Source organism: Pelodiscus sinensis, chromosome 15 (genome assembly GCF_049634645.1).
Source record: "Pelodiscus sinensis isolate JC-2024 chromosome 15, ASM4963464v1, whole genome shotgun sequence".
Classification (NCBI taxonomy): domain Eukaryota; kingdom Metazoa; phylum Chordata; order Testudines; family Trionychidae; genus Pelodiscus; species Pelodiscus sinensis.
The window spans coordinates 41468903-41485219 of record NC_134725.1 but is presented as its reverse complement, the minus strand read 5'-3'; the positions used below and the strand labels follow the sequence as shown (position 1 = coordinate 41485219).

The 16317-nt window shown below is 41.5% G+C and overlaps 1 protein-coding gene across 7 annotated transcripts in view; it reads left to right on the top strand.

Annotated features, from left to right (window-relative positions):
- TTC28 (tetratricopeptide repeat domain 28) overlaps positions 1-16317 on the top strand; it is a 590183-nt gene that overhangs the window by 61429 nt on the left and 512437 nt on the right. For 6 of the 7 annotated variants that reach the window (XM_075898910.1, XM_075898909.1, XM_075898911.1 and 3 more), the window contains one exon: positions 1185-1463. In XM_075898910.1, the coding sequence (XP_075755025.1) occupies positions 1185-1463 (279 nt within the window). Of the gene's footprint in view, positions 1-1184; positions 1464-16317 lie in introns of those variants that run through there. The other variant, XM_075898917.1, reaches the window with a different exon arrangement.

Sequence of the window (16317 nt, the reverse complement as noted above, 5' to 3'; positions counted from 1 at the left end):
TGAACTGTAATTTGCCTCAGTGAGTGTTGTGCTTAAAGAACTGCATAGGATCTCTTTCAGGGGGATAAGGCAAAACACCCTAGTTTTTGGTAATACATATTTCAATCAGCACTGTATCATATGCATATGGTATATTACACTCATGCACATGCACACACACAAGCACACTCTGTCTTGTTACCAACTAGTTGCTCCCTCTAACTTCACTGTCCAGGTAGGTGAGTTAGATGGGTGAGGGGAGGAGCTTGGCTTCTGTTGATCTGGACCGATGCTACGATGTTGACGAGATAAGACCCGGGGTTCCCTGCAAGACACCTTACATTTATAGCAGCTTCCCTCTCATACAAATCTATTCACTTTAGCTGTATCAGTTAGTCAACTTATGCAAATCTATGCACTCTAGCAGTAAGTCATTTGTGGCACCTTCTTCTGGGTGTTGTCCTCAATGCTGCCACATTCATCTTCAAAGAGAGTTTTTGAATTTGCTTCAAAAGAAGGTGCTTGATTTTGGCTCCCAAGGCCATCAATATGTCTGATCTTTTCTGAGTGAGGTCACTTGTCAGGTTTTGGTGCCTGTGGGCTTGACTCCTATTCCTCTCTCCAACTGTGGCAGCTTTTCAAAAGTGCTTGCCTTCCATACCTCATTGATTCACACCTCATTGATTCAAAAGGGCCACATTAAAGTCAAAGGGGAGAGGACTATTCTACTCCTAGTAAAAGACATTTTCTTTGCCTTAATTATTCTTAGGGACTATGACATTATATAAAGAGTTAATACAAAGTTTCAATGTTATGAAAAGACTTAATACAAAGTTATAAGTTACACGAAAAGACTTAATACAGAGGTTTATCTACATAAGCATATGGAGTTCAGTAAGTTGTTAGCATGTATTAACCAGTCATGTATCTGGAGGAGGAAGCCATCTTTCTTGGAGATCAGGAAGACTTTTTTTGGGGTTGCTAATTGCTTTTTGGAAAAGTTTTGTCACCTCTGGTAAAAAAAAAAAAAAAAATTACAAAATGAATAATAACATTTAAAAATTGGAAGAAGTTATAATTTCCTGTCCTAGAATGCTAATGGTTTTATCCTATATGATACCGTTCCTTCTACTTTTAAATCTTTATTTAAATGATATGAAAGTGAGTAATCAATACTTTTGGTTAATAACTTTTTCTGTCTGCAGATTCCTCTGTTTGGATCAAAATCTTTTGGAGGAAGAAGCCCTGACGGCCCCATGTTGAGCAAGGCTGAGTTTGTTGAGAAAGTTCGTCAGAGTAACCAGGCCTGTCATGATGGCGATTTTCATACAGCTATTATGCTGTACAATGAAGCTCTGGAAGTTGACCCTCAGAATTGTATCCTGTACAGTAACCGATCTGCAGCATACATGAAAATCAAGCAGTACGACAAGGCACTAGATGATGCAATCAAAGCACGACTCCTAAATCCTAAGTGGCCAAAGGTAGGAAAGCCAGTTTCCCCTTTGGTGAGAGACTCTTTCTGGGGGAGTTTCAGCTATTTTAAAAGTACTAAGGCTTTAATTATTTTGTTGTAATGCAGTTAGACATAAATCATTTTGTGCTTATGGTTCACTTTTCTGGAGCTCTGGAGAATAGAAATCCTTCTGTGTTAAAAACTGCTTGACTTCTCTGAGTTTCCTGTTGAGAGTAAAACTATTTTTTGTGTAAACAGACATTTGCCCATTATTCCTAAATTGCCTGGCAGGGATTCCTATTTATTGATCTTGTAAATATTTTGGATTCAGCCTTTTAAACAAATGTCATTCACAGCGTGTGAAGATCAGACATGTCTCTTAACATTTACAGTAATAAATATTCAGCAGCAGCAAGGAATATCTCACTCTGACAGCTTCAGGAGAGCAGTCTGCAGGATGAACCATGCTGAAGTGTCTGTTGTTGGTAATGGGGCATTACAGTAGAAAACTAAGGACTTTAGCTTAGATCACTATCTCCTGTTTTTCTTGAAATTTAGTTTTTCTAGAGCTGTCCTATTCTTTGGTATCTTTTCTTGATGATTTTTGAAGAAATTCCATATGGCCCAAAATCTTCAGTAAGACCTGGTAAGATGTGGAAAGAGTGACCATATAAGTTGATCTGTCATGGATGCTTTTTTATAAAATTAGTATTCCGAGAGATTGCACTGCTTTTATTTAACAGTGTTGCTTGGACTGCAGGTTTCTGTTGTTTTTCATTGAGACACACCATTACGTTCTATTTTTCATATATTACTCATGTGTTGATTTTCTTGAACCTCACTCTTCATATTCCTTCTGTTTTCACCATGTGTGGTGTGATATTGTGATTGCTTTTCTTCATATTCAGGTCCAGGGTTGGCTTTGAGTTGGGTTTTCAGTCTCCAAGGAGATTTGGGGCAGACACAGACTTGTCACTGGCTGAGTGCCAAGCTGTACTAAGTGGCTGGTTCTGCTTTTACAGATGCTGCTGTCCCTGTTGTCTTTGAAGCACTTAATTACAGTGCTTTTTATTTAAGAATATCCTTTCTGAATTTGGTGATTTCTTTTATTGGATTACCTTTCTTCAGTTAAGCCTGTCCATGTGATGGTACAGAACTGAGTTCTCTGAATCTTTGCAGGAGCTGATCTCCACGCTCCAAGCTCAATTTGAAATAAACATGATATATACCAAAGGAAGGGGAAGCAAAACTCCTCTTCAGACTCCCACTGAAGAGAACTCTGCCTTTTCTCACTCTTGCAGGGATCAGAGTTTAAACCAGGTGGAAAGTGCAGTGTTGTTTTAGAGATAATGATGGGCCTTGTGCAGATGGTCCTGGATTAGTGCCGTGAAGCTCCAGCTGTTTCTAAAACCCTTTATATATCCTACTACTAACTGATGCACTCATTTGCTTGTCCTAGATCCTGAGGAACAGCAGGAGTGCAATTTGTAGGTGACTTCGGGGATGGGAGAACTAGGCTGAGCAGGTCAGTTCTCACAGATACAGCCTGCAGTAGTAAAGTCATTCATGCATCAGTCTTCAGTCAGTGTGCACACTTTAGTATTATTTAATGGGGTGGGTTAATCTGTGAGTCTTGTGTGGCTCCTGCTCGTCATCTGCTTCCCACAAATGTGAATGGATCCCAGCCATTGATAATTAAAGGCTTATGTCTAAGACAAGATATCCTTGTTCTCTGCCTTGGGCAACTCAAATGGATCTCTAATTTTGGGCATTAATTCACAACATTTCCTATTGTAGGGAAAATGCCCAAAGCTGGGCCAGTGCACTTCCTCCCCATAGAGTAAAAGGTTCTAGCATAGACAGGCCAAGACGCCGGCTTGATATAGTGGAGATATTCTACTAAGATCTGTCCATGCATGGTACCAAGAGGAGAGAACACTTTCAGTAGTTCTGATGATGTATCATTCTAGATCATTTTCTCCTCTGCCTCTTCCTCTGTTGTTTTTATTGAAGCTTTAATGTATTCACCATTTTATTGATAACACTGTGTTCTATAATTCATACTAAGTACCACATCCTGCGTTAGCGAGGAGAATTTTAATTTGATAGGGAGATGGACTAGAAATTCATAGGTCTCTTCTGTCACTGACTTTTATCTTCTCTTAATGATTACTCTAAAACATTTTGGATAGTTTTCGGTGCTATGTAAAATAAAGTTGTGTTGTATTTCCATTTTCAGTTTCCAGTTCATTCTGTTGTATGAGTGCAAAGAGGCCTGGAGTATAAAAAGCCAATACATTTTTGGATAGTATTGTTTTTTATTACTGAGAAATCTGGTAATGATTTACAATGAAGCCCACTGAAATGGATAGTTATGGAAAGACATAATGAAAGTAAGTTTTTCATGTGCTGCATTTCATGTGCAGCATTTCTTCTACCTTTCTCTCAATCACCTGGTGCTGGCCTCTCTTGGATAGTGTGTGGAATTAATGGATAATGGATCTGATCCAGTATGACAATTGTTTTTTAATTTTTAAAATTATTTTTTATTTTACAAAAGTTCATAACTGTCAGGGTAGTTAAACACTGGAATAAATTGCCCAGGGAGGTTGTGGAATCCCCATCTCTGGAGGTATTTAAGAGTAGGTTAGATAAATGTCTATCAGGGATGGTCTACACAGTTTTTGGTTCTTCCGTGGAGGCCGGGGACTGGACTCGATGACCTCTCGAGATCCCTTCCAGTCCTAGTATTCTGTGATTCTATGATTCTGTATGCAAGGAATTAAGATTTTCAATGTTCACTTGATACACTGTGTGTTGGGTAACAGAATATGAAATAAACACACTTAACAATGCAGTAGTATTTGCTGAACTGACAACTCAATCAATAAAGTAAACCTTTTGGCTATTTAAGCCATGATTATTCTGGATGGAGGTCTAATTAAAATGTCTCAGCAAAGAAATTTCCTTGGCTTTTTTTGCTACTAATATTGTAATTGAGAGAATGAAATTCCTCAGCTGATATTTTTCACCCTCTGCATTTTATTTTGCTCTTGGCCATGTGTTTTTTTTCTCTCTCTCCTATACAGGAATCCTTCTTTGCTCTAAATTGTTGGCCCAGTAGAAATTGTTTCAAGTTAGATTGGCGTTGGAAATTTTTGCGTTGTGCCAAACTGTTTTGTGCATATTTGGCTGCTGGACAATGGCAGTTTTGGTTGGTGGCGTCTGAAACTAATGTGATGTCCTAGAACAGTCTAGATATCTTTCTTTGCTGTTTGTGTTTGTTGTAGTTCTTGACACTTTGCCAGTTTGTCTGAGGAGAAGTAGCTACTGTGTATGCTGAATCTGACTCGAAGGCAAACTTCAAGGATAGGTGAAATATCATGTTTTAGCACCACAGTAATCTCTAGATATTTCTGCCTTGCAGTTATTCCTCCATTCTGTATTTGGTTGTTCCTCTGTACATTTCCCCCCTTCAAGTCCTTATTGCTTCTCCATATTTTCCAGTGTATTATGTTTTAATTTGATCATCCAAAACATTTTATTTCTTTGCCCAACTCCTGCCACTCCTGTTTGGCTTGTCAAGTAATAATAACTCTTCCCCTATGTGTTTTGAGGTTGGAGCAAATGTATTAACTGTTCCAGACCATAGTAATATTCACATTTTTTTTTAGCATATAAAAAGAAACAAACTCTGATTTTAAACTATTTTTTATCTAGAAGCTTATCCAAAGTTTTGCTCTTTCTTCCTTACAAAGTTTCTATACTTCTCCTGAATAGAACTTTCCATCAAAATTAATGATTATCATTATACACATCTGAGAGAGACGGGCATCACAGTGACAAGTTGGGGCTATTCATTGTTTTTAAATCTGTTATTGATTAAACATGTCCTATTGTTACAAGATGTGCTATTTATAATACAATGTTATCTGGATGTTGCAAAGAAATCGTCCCTTCTTATCTCCACATAGAAGTATTTTTTACCAATATGACTATATATTCAGTTTGTCAAATAAATATTTGACAAAAGTCAAATATATAGACTTATACAAATGGAAATTACAATGTAAAATCTTTACCAAGCCAGTTACTTTGATTTCACATGCAGAAAAAAATCTGTGGACTATTACACTTCTTAAAATCAGTGATTATTAGTTATATTATCTGTGAACTGCCAGTGTCCGGTGGCCCCTTAAAAGTGTGAGTATGTCCGTGTCTAAGCCAAAACAAATATGTTGACTAGGGACATGAAATCCTGTTTAATTAGTTAACCAGTTAAATGTAGTGTTTAACCAGTTAATTGATTAAAGGAGAGATGGGCAGGAGGACCGCTCTAGCCTGCTGAGCTGAAGCACCCCCCCATGTCAGGAGTGGCCCCCTCGCTGCAGGCAGGAGAGCTGCTCCAGCCCAGCTGCTTCTGGCTCCCCACAGGACAGCTGGGAGCTGGCAGCCCCACTCCGGGTTTCAGTGGGGCTAGATCAACCCTCCTCTGGCAGCATGCTGCTCCTGGGTACTAGTTAACTGTAATCCAGTAAGCATCACCTTTTAAAGTTAACCCATTACCTGTTCACATCCCTAATGATGACTAAGTTTTGCTCACTTCTGATACTGTTTATACATTGGAGTGCTAAAGCTAGCTGCTTTCAGTGGACTATCAAGAAAAGCTGCCTTAACCTCATTATTATAGGTAATGGCGTAAGATAAACACTAATTAACACTAGTAATGACTTTACTACTGAGAGTAGGCTGTATACTTAAGTGTATAAGATATGCTGTGCTCTGTGTGTTTCTTGGTTTAGCTGTATTTTGTGAATTTTCTCCCTGGAGTTTCCCTGAAATGATGGGTGAAATCTGCATTGAAGGTCTGTGCAGGGTGTGGGGAAAAGACCCAAAAGCCCACCTTTATGTAGGAGGCACGGAGGAGCCTTTGTGTTTATTTGAAGGCCCCACACACTCATATGTGAGTTATCTTGCTATTCTGTTTTGCTGACAGCAATTCTCTAGGCCTAGGAAGGAGTAGGACTCTACCAGGTCAGTCAAGCTTTGTTCTCTTTGTTTTATTGTCCTTGACTTAAAAATAAATAGAAAGTTTTCTGATAAAAATGCTCCCCAGGAAAGTTAGTCTGAATAATGTCTATCTGTGGTTCCTTGGGAATTGGAGGACTGATAGGCGAAATAGGACTACTTTCTCAACTACTTCTGATTGCTTATAAGGGAAACTAATCCAAAGGAAATTACTTGGAAAGCACAGCAGAGATGAAAAGTCCTGTAGAAAAGACAGCTCTGAGCTGTGGGCTTTTTCAGATTTGGATGGTATATTTTCCTGGTCTCCCAACACACATTTTTTTCTTAAAAAAATACAGTGCACATGAGTACACGCGTGCGTGTGTGTGCGCACACACACACCTGAATTTTAGTGGCTAAAATTTTATCAAAGGAAGAGAACAATTGAGGCAATTGTTTGGAGTCTATTTTAAACGGCTCAGAGTTCTGAGAACACCATAAATTTCAGAATAGACTTTACAATTTAATATAATCTAGAAAAGGCACAGTACAACAAGGAATCTACAGGTATGAGTTTGGGATGTTAGCTATTGGGTAGTTGAATAGTCATGTAACCACATGAAATCTTTGTGGTTACATGGCTTTTCGATAGTTCCCAGGGGCAGGGCCGGCAACCAGTGCACTCCTGGCTCCACTCCTGCCACTCCATGCTTTTGCCTCTGTATCAGAGGCGCCAGCGCCAGGAGGAGCCAGTCTGCAAGGGGAGCCAGTTTAAAAACCAGCTCCCCTCGTGGACCGGCTGCCTGCTGCCCCATGCTGTTGCCTCTGATACAGAGGCATCAGAGCAGGATAGCAGCAGCCCATCATTTGTGGGGGTGGTCTGAGCTCTTCGTGGGCAAAGGCTGCTCCACAGGTAGCTCAGACCCCCTGCAGACAGGGGCTGCTTCGCAGCAGCCTTCCCTGCCCTCCCCCAGCTGCTGTCTCTGATAAGAGGGAGCATTAAGGTGGGGGTGACAGCACTGCAGAGTCGGTGTTGGGGGGAACCAGCTTAATCTTCCCCCAATACTGACTCTTGCTTCTTCCTCCCATCCTTGTTGCCTCTGATACAGCGCCTGTGGGGAGGGGAAGGCGAGTAGTCTTCAAGCCTAGGTTTATCAGTTAATAATCTAGTTGATTACTTGTTTACATCCTGAGTGTGAATCCTCAAATACATTGGTGTTAGCATTTAGCATGAAGTTTGAGGCCTACGAACTTTGGCATAAAATTAGGTAATCCCATAAGTTATAGAGAACTTGGAAGTAGGATGAAAAGGGGGAATTTTGTCCATAATAACATCAGCCAACCACAGAACATGGAATGGCCATCTTCTGGAAGGTTTTGGATGGAACATCTAACTGCAAAGGTGCCATGGCGACAAATTGACATATATGGCAGTGGGGGTGAAATTACAAATACTTACATGCAGGGCTCGACGACCGTGGTGAAAACCCACTCTCCAGCCCTGCACTGAGCATGTGCGCGCCGCCGGTGAACGGAGTGACTGGCTGAAATCTGCTCACCCCGGGTGAGTAGATAAGTGGATTTGTCAAGCCCTGCTAATGTGTAGAAAAAGGACACCTTAATATTAATAAGGAAAGGAAGTACAAATAAGGAAGAGATGGAAAACTCTACTGAATATACGTTAGCTATAGTAATATCAGCATAACATATTATGAAAGTGGCAATTCAGGATAGCAGAGGTTGAGATGTAGAGCTTGGGAAGGACCAGAATGATGGCTACTGGTGAAGGTGAGGAAGGAGATGTTGTTGGGGAGATAATGGCTAACATTTTACATTGTTCTGTAAGGAATGGTGTGAGTGTGGATATTTTCAGGATGTGAAGAATTTTTTACCTATACGGTGTGATGTGTAAAGAACAAATCATATGAAACCAGGCTGATAGCTTCCTTTGATAGGGTAACAAGCCTTGTGGAAAAGGGGGAAGTGATAGATGGGCTAGAAATTAACTTTAGTAAAGAATTCGATATAGTTTCATGTCACCTTCTTATCAATGAACTAGGGAAATACAACCTACCTGTAAGGTGAGTGCATAACAACTATACCAGAGAGCAGGTATCAGTAGTTCATAGTCATGCTGAAAGAGCATAAGTGAGGTTCTGCAGTAGTTTTGGGATGTGTTCTGTTCAATATTTTCATCAACAATTTAGATAATGGCATAGAGAATACGCTAATAAAGTTTGTATATGATACCATTCTGGGAGGGATTGCAAATCCTATGGAGGATAGAATTATAATTCAGAATGATCTGGAGAAATTATCTGGGTAATAGGATGAAATTCAAGAAGGTCAGATACAAGGTACTTCACTTATGAAAGGACTCTCATACAAAATGGGAAATGATGATCTAGAAGGGAGTGCTACAGAAAGGGATTTATGGGGTCATAGTGCACCACAAGCTAAAAATGCAAATATCATTCTGGAGTGTATTCATGGGAGTGTTGTAAGGAAGACCAGAGAAGTAAATCTGCTGCTCTATTCTGTGCTGATTAGGTTTCAATTGCAGTAATGTGTCTAGTTCTTAGAGCCATATTTCAGGAAAGATGTGGAGAAACTGGAAATGGTTGAGAGAAGAGCAACAAAAATGATTAAAGAATCAGAAAACATGACCTATGAGGGAAAACTGAAATACTTGGGTTTGTTTAATCTGGAAACAAGAAGTCTATGAGGACACATAACAGCTTAAAAGTACCTAAAAGGTTGTTACAAGGAGTGGGGAGAAAAATTATTCTTCTTGACTCCTTGGTGGTAGGACAAAATTGTAGCAAGGGGGGGTTTAGGTTTGACATTTGGAAAAACTTCCCAGCTGCCAGGGTGGTTAAGCACTGTAATAAATTGCCTAGTGAAGTTGTGGAATCTCCATCATTAGAATTTTTAAGAGCAGGTTAGACAAACTGAGATGTTGCTTGGTCCTGCTGTGAGGGCAGGGGACTGGACTTGATGACCTCTTGAGATTCCTTCCAGTTCTAGTATTCTACAGTTCTGTGATTCAGATATACTTTCTGTATTATCTTTATCTGCCTTGGTAAGTTAGTGTGTGTGACTTAGCTAAGTGTATTAATAAATTATTTGTTTGTAAGTAGTAGAGAGTTTCTATAGAGTGAGTGTAGTGTCTGTGCACATTAGGTTCCCAACAATAGATTACGTGTAATAATAATCTGATTGGGCCTGATCTTGGGACAAGAACCTGTCAACACTCAAAGAGAGTGGCAATCTTTAGGTCAAGCTACAGAACTTATCTTCCCATTGAATCCATTTCTCCCCAATGGAGTTAGAGGGAAAGTCACTGCCTGTGATATCATTTGAAGAAGCAGCAGAGGTAACTGATCTGTAACTGCAGGTTCTTTCAGATGTGTGATCCTTCTCTCTCTTCCAGTTCTGCCCTTCTTCCTCTCTGCTGCAGCAGAGAAGGAACTGAGGGCACTATTGGCCTGCCTTTTATCGTCTGAGACAAAACCATGTGGTGGAAGAAAGGCACATATGCGGACCAATGGACACTACTACTTTCCAAATCACCAGCTATGAATGCATGTCACATGAAGAGACTTTCAAGGATACAATAGAGCAGTCTTATCCTCAGTCTGACAGCCTCTGAGCTATTGAGGATCAAAGTGTTGGGAAAGGAGTACATGAAGTTGAAGGGGAGGGAACTGGTCACACAGTTGGGATCCTCCTCCCTGTTGATGTCCTAGAATCCTCTCATACTGAGGTTGTCTCTCTGGGGGAGCAAACCCTGTTGTTAGGAAGCACCAGTTAATAGTTATGGGGGGATTCAGTCATTACGTAAGTGATTTGTAATGACTATGAGAAGTGTATGGTGAATTGCCTGACAGGTGCAAAGTCTTCAGACTTCTCAAGACATCTAGACAGACTTACATGCAGTGCTGATGTTGATATGTGTACCAGTTGTATGGTTGTGTGTATATGTACCAACGAGGCAGGAAAAGGTAAAAGACAGGTTCTGGAGATCAAACTTAGGCTGTTAGGTAAGAGATTAAATGCCCATGATCTTTTTGTATCCTGCATATTGTGCTCAGTGCAATAAAGTGGGTCATAATAAACTGGATAGTATATATAGTTATGCTCAAAAAATCAATTTAGCTCTAACAAAGAGGTTCAGAAGAGATTTTCTCTGTGGGCAGTGTAATTCATAACTGCCTATTACAAGGTACTTTGCACCTTCCTCTGAAATGTCTGCTATCAGGCACTGTGAGAGACAGCATACTGTTCTTGATGGACCATTGGTTTAATCCGTTAGGGCAATTCCCATGTTCCTTTATTCACATTTCAGTATGTGTTGAAATGAAGGCACTAAGTATTCATAAGATGATCACACACAATAATTTTGCTTTATTAAAATTTATTTGCAGTTCTGAGTAGCTGAAATCCATATACAGACACTTGAGTGTGTTGGGGTCATTGTTCATAGGTCCGTCACACTTTTTCTGGGTGGTGATGGTGTGCGTTTTTGTTGTTTTGTTTTTAAGCAGGAAGTGTATTTTTATCCTTTCGGGACGAAATCTTCATTTGATTGCATCGGGCTGCTGCTGAAGGCAGGTGACTGATTTGCTTGTTCATATGAAATCAGCTAAATGTACATGAATAATTTGCATATAAACCTTTTTATAATTAAACTGGACAGATGCTATAGTTTTTGCTTCCCATGCTAAAATGTTTCCTTTTGTGATTCACAGAATCCTCATGGCATTATCTTGCCCCCTTCTGTTAGACCTGGTGATTGCACTGTACCTTCTGGCTAATTATTATGGCTATGCACATCTTATACACCAATACAGTACCTGGCTTGTATCTAAATAGAGATCTGGCTGATATACTGCTTATATACATTTTCTGAAACCTTCTGCAGAAATAAAAATAGAAACCACCTGATTACTGGCTTGAGCAGTGGTCTACCCCATGTTGGAGCTGTTCTGATACTTTACAACTTCTAGAATTTGTCACAGTAACTTCCTCTGATCTTATCGATACCAGCAATGAATCGTTGCAACAGCAGAACCTGCCAGTAGTTCTGGGTATGTAAGGATGGTTGCTTCATACATTTGAAAAGCAGAGGGGCAGCATCTGGGACCAAGCATGAGCCGGGACAGCTAATTCACAGCTCATGCCCAGTCCCCCCACTACACCTCTGTCTCCTCTGCCCCCTGAAGAGACAGTGCTGGGGGAACCAGCATTTAAGCTGGCTCCCCCCAGCACTGGCTCTTGCCCCACCCTTGCTGTCTCTCTCTGATCTAGGCACTAAGCGGGGGGGAAGGTGACTAGTTGAGCCATTACTCAACTACCCAATAAGCATATGGATGTCACTTACATTTCTACTTAGGAGTGCTTGTGTTTTTGCAATAGGTTCCCCACCCCTGTTCTATCTGAAGCCATGCTTGAATGACAGTGAGCAGGGCTGGTCTTAGTGAAAATGGCACCCTAGGCCATGCATAGTGGAAACCTTTCTTGGGCCAGGGACCACTGACCCACAAAAAAATCAGTCGGTCCACATGCAGATGAGAAGCAATAGCAAAAACTTCCTGGAGGTGGCGCTCAACTGATATTCAGGAAAAAAAGACAGATACACTTATAACCCCTCTGACAGAGTAGCTGACAAGAAAGAACTGAGGGATGGGCAAGTCAGCAGCACCAATAAAAGCATAACTCCGGGAGTGCCCAGGCTGACTTTACAGATATTGCTAGTGCAAAAGTCTTCCTGCAGTTGTGAATGTTGCACGCGCACACCTGATTGGAATGGACAAGAACAATGCATCTCAAAGAACAACAGTTATGAAAAGGTGAATAACTGCTTTTTAAGGTCTGAATAACTGCTTACTAAGGTCTCAGGTGTATGTAGCAAGAGAGAGTAGAGGGTGAGGGCACAAAGTAAGATGTAGAGAAGCCAGATAAGGAGCAGTTGCCAGGGGCATGAGCAGGGAGAGCTAAGTGGGCCATTCACCCAAGGTGCAAAGCTAAGGAGGCAGAAAAATGGGACAGAGAGAGGTTAAACATTAGAGAAATTGTAAAGGAAGAAGAGGCAAGATTTGGAGGTGAAAAGGACAGATGGGGTACGTCTAGACTACATGGCTCCGTCGACGGAGCCATGTAAAATAGTTTGTCCGGCATAGTTAAAGAAGCGGGGATTTAAATAATTTCCGCTTCATTAAAATAAAAATGGCCATCGCGCTGTGCCGACGAGCAGCTGATCCGACACAGCGCAGCAGTCTAGATGCTGCATGGTCGACATGGGAAGCCTTTGTCGACCTCTCCAGTAAGCCTTGTTTCACGAGGCTTCCCTTGTCAACCGTGCCGTGTCTAGACTGCCATGCTGTGTCGGATCAGCTGATTGTCGGCACAGCGCGGCAGCCATTTTTATTTTAATGAAGTGGGGAGTATTTAAATCCCTGCTTCTTTGACTATGCCGAATAAACTATTTTACATGGCTCCGTCGATGCAGCCATGTAGTCTAGACGTACCAATGTTGAAAATGCTATTGGCATCTACAGGATGCAAATATAACTAGTTAAATCCACATCTTAATATTTTTAGAGAATTGTGACCAAAGGATTGACTTTTATGATTTATATTTTTTCCCAGTGAAACTGTGTTATGAAAGCATTAATTTTGCATTGGGAGTTAAGTAATATTCCTTTGAATGTGAGAATAACTGCATCTGTTGAAATTTGGTCCTCAACACTTGCTAAGCCAGTGTTGTCAACTGGTAAACTAATCAGTAATGGATTGGCCTGAAAAAGTTTATTTTTGTTTACTTTCTCTAAATGTATCTAGCTCAAACATGCTCTTCAGTGTTTAGTGATTTTAACTTCTACCCTTTTGGTGAGGAAGCTGGTACTAGGCTGCTGTGGAGTGTGCAGGCATTGTAGCTTGTGTGACAGACACCAAGAGCTCTAATTTCTAATTGTGGCTGTAATGGAGCTACAGAAGACTGCTGGGAGTGGACAGGATGACACTCTGTAAAAGATTCTATCTAATTTGAACTTTTGTTTTTATTGTATTTATTTTTTTTTAAAAGCAACAGGCACCAACCAAGCAAGCAAATGCCTTTGGTTACTAACATGGTCTGGGTGTCAGAGGGTTGGAACTGAGTCTCGTGAGGCTCACCTCTTTACTGTCAATGAGGAGTGGTTGTTCTAACTTTTGGATAGAAAACTGAGTGCCACACATGAGAGATTCACTGTTGCCCAGCTGATTAGCAAATTGCCCACAGCCAACAGCATGTGTTTCTACTGATGTGCACATCTGCCTATATATATAACAAAATGTATTGTGCAAATGGATGGAAAAAATTACAGGGAACATTGGTGGAGAGGATCTTTTTATCGGTAATGAATGAACCATCATATACTAGAACTCGGTGTTCTCATTCTGTTGCTTATCTGAAGCAAAACATTACTCTTTTTGATCTCTGTAATGACCTCCTTTCTAATGCTGTATATTGAATTTTCATTTGTTTCCAAGGAATATCAGGCACAACACAGCCTGTGTATTTAATTGTAAATCTGAATTCTAACGTATTTGGTATAGGAAATTCAGTGTATGGAACTATTCCAGGCATCATAAAAATATAAATTAAGGGAGTGGATTCATCCTATCTGCTGGGTTTTATACCTATGCCTTCATGCCTGGCCTCACCCAAGGGTAAACTGTGAGAAAGTAACAAAACACATGCGATCATAAAAGGCATTTAAAAAGATGTTTTGAGTTTATGAAATGCAGAGATTGCATTTTTACCAACCTATTTTCTTAGTCAGTGGTTCTCAAACTTTTTGGCCCGTGGAACATCTGGCTCAATGTAAACCTTTCTGTGGACCACCAGTTGCTAATGGAAACTCACTGTTAATTACATAATTACACCTGAGTCATTTTGCTAGGGCTGCAGCTACAAAGAATGGTTTAATTTAAATTATTAAACAGATTAAGCGTTTTAATTTTCTCATGTTTGTTTATCAAACTTCATTTTAAATAGAGTAAAATATGAATTTATGTCCTCCACAAAAGGTTTCAATGTTTTCTTTACTTATGCCGGGGTGCAGAGCCTTTTTTGGGTTGGAGGCCACTGACCCACTGAAAACTCAGTTGGGAACCACACAAGTGAGAAGAAAGAAATTCCTCTAAAAACACTCAGCACTCTCTGATGTGGCCCCCAACTGAGACACCTCTCTCGTCTGGCACTCCAGCCCCACGGGGTGAGGACAAGGGACAGGGAGGACTGAGGTTCAGGGCTTCTCATAGGCCACATGTACTTTTCCAGGGTTCCAGAGTTAGTGGATTTTATGGACCTTCTTAGGCTTTGGTTGGGAACACAAATGAGGGATTCAATGTGTGGGACAGGGCTGCCAGCATGTCGGATAGGGATGGGGGTACAGGATCTGGGAGGGAGGTGGGGTGCAGAAGGCGGAGAGGTTTCAAGGTCTGAGTGGGAGGTGGGCTACAGAAACAGGCTGGAGGTAGTCTGGCCAGTGGGAGGTAGCAGGAGCAAAGGTGGATGCAGGAACAGGGTGGAGATAGTTGTGTGGCTGGAGGGAGGATGCCGAGTCTGGTCAGCAGGGAAGGTGCAGGAGCCGGACTGCGGATAGGGTCTCTGGCCAGGAGGGAGAGGGTCTGGCAGAAGGGAGTGTACAGGAGCAAGGGAGGGAGAGAATGTCTGGCCAGGAAGAAGGCTGCAAGAGTAAGGGAGGGTGAAGGAACAAAGGAGGGTGTTGGAGCAAGCTGGAGGTGTGGGGTCTTGGCGGGGGGAGGGTAATGAATGAAGGGGATTGGGATTCAGGCATTTGGGCATGAGGGGGGACACTTACTTGGCTTTGTGCCTCCTTGCAGCAGGGAAAGCCTCCGGACAGCACATCACTATGCTGCCATTCCCTTAGTGGGGTGGTGAGGGAGTTCAGCCCCCCTCCCACCTGCCATATGCAGCACTGAGGGAGCCTTTGCAATGGCGTGACTGCAGCACCATTTCCAGCTTCCAGCTCAGAGGGCACAGGGGGGAGGGGTAGAGGTGAAGAAAGCCCTTCCCTGCCAGACCCACATCGCAGAGGGAGGCAGTGTAAGCTGCTCTGTGCGCTGTCACACTCTCTATGCCCTTTCTCCCCCTGCTGACGGAGTTGCAGCGCACGGAGCTGCTTGCTCTTCCTCTCTCGGTGAGCCAGGTCTGGCAGGGAAAGTTGGGGTTTTCTTCACCTCCTGCTTCCCCCGAAACTATTCACCCTCTGAGCCAGAGGCTGGAGCTGGTGCTGCAGCCACAAGGCTGGGCACGCTCCCTCCCTACTGCATGTATGGAGGGAGAATTGCACTCTTAAGAATCACTGGTTTAAATCCATCAGAAGGGAGTTTTCTTCTCAGCTGTTAGGCTCCAGGACTGTGTTCCTAGAAGAATTTAAATTCAAATAGTTTGCAGAGCATCTTAGTAGATGAGATTAGATTGATTTTGCTGTTTGATGTAAGTAAAGTGAGTTAAATATTCCCAAATCCTGCTGTTTGCTTAATGTTTTGTGATGTGTGGTTTAAGAGCACACAGACACCACTTCTGTGGTGGGTAGAGTAATTCCTGGATATGAACAATGGAAGTGTAGCTCATAAAGCATTTCACACCCAAGTAAGATGTCCTTTACAAGATGAAACTAATACGAGACATGATGTCCCTAAACTAGCTTATCTGAACCCAAGCACAGAAATGGAGAACTAAGGAACTTGTTTTACACTTACTATATTTTGCCAATTAGAAAATTCTGGGCATCTGTTCTTTATTCTAGGGATGCTAAGTTTAGATTAATTAACTAATTGAATAGTCAATGGGATTTCCATCA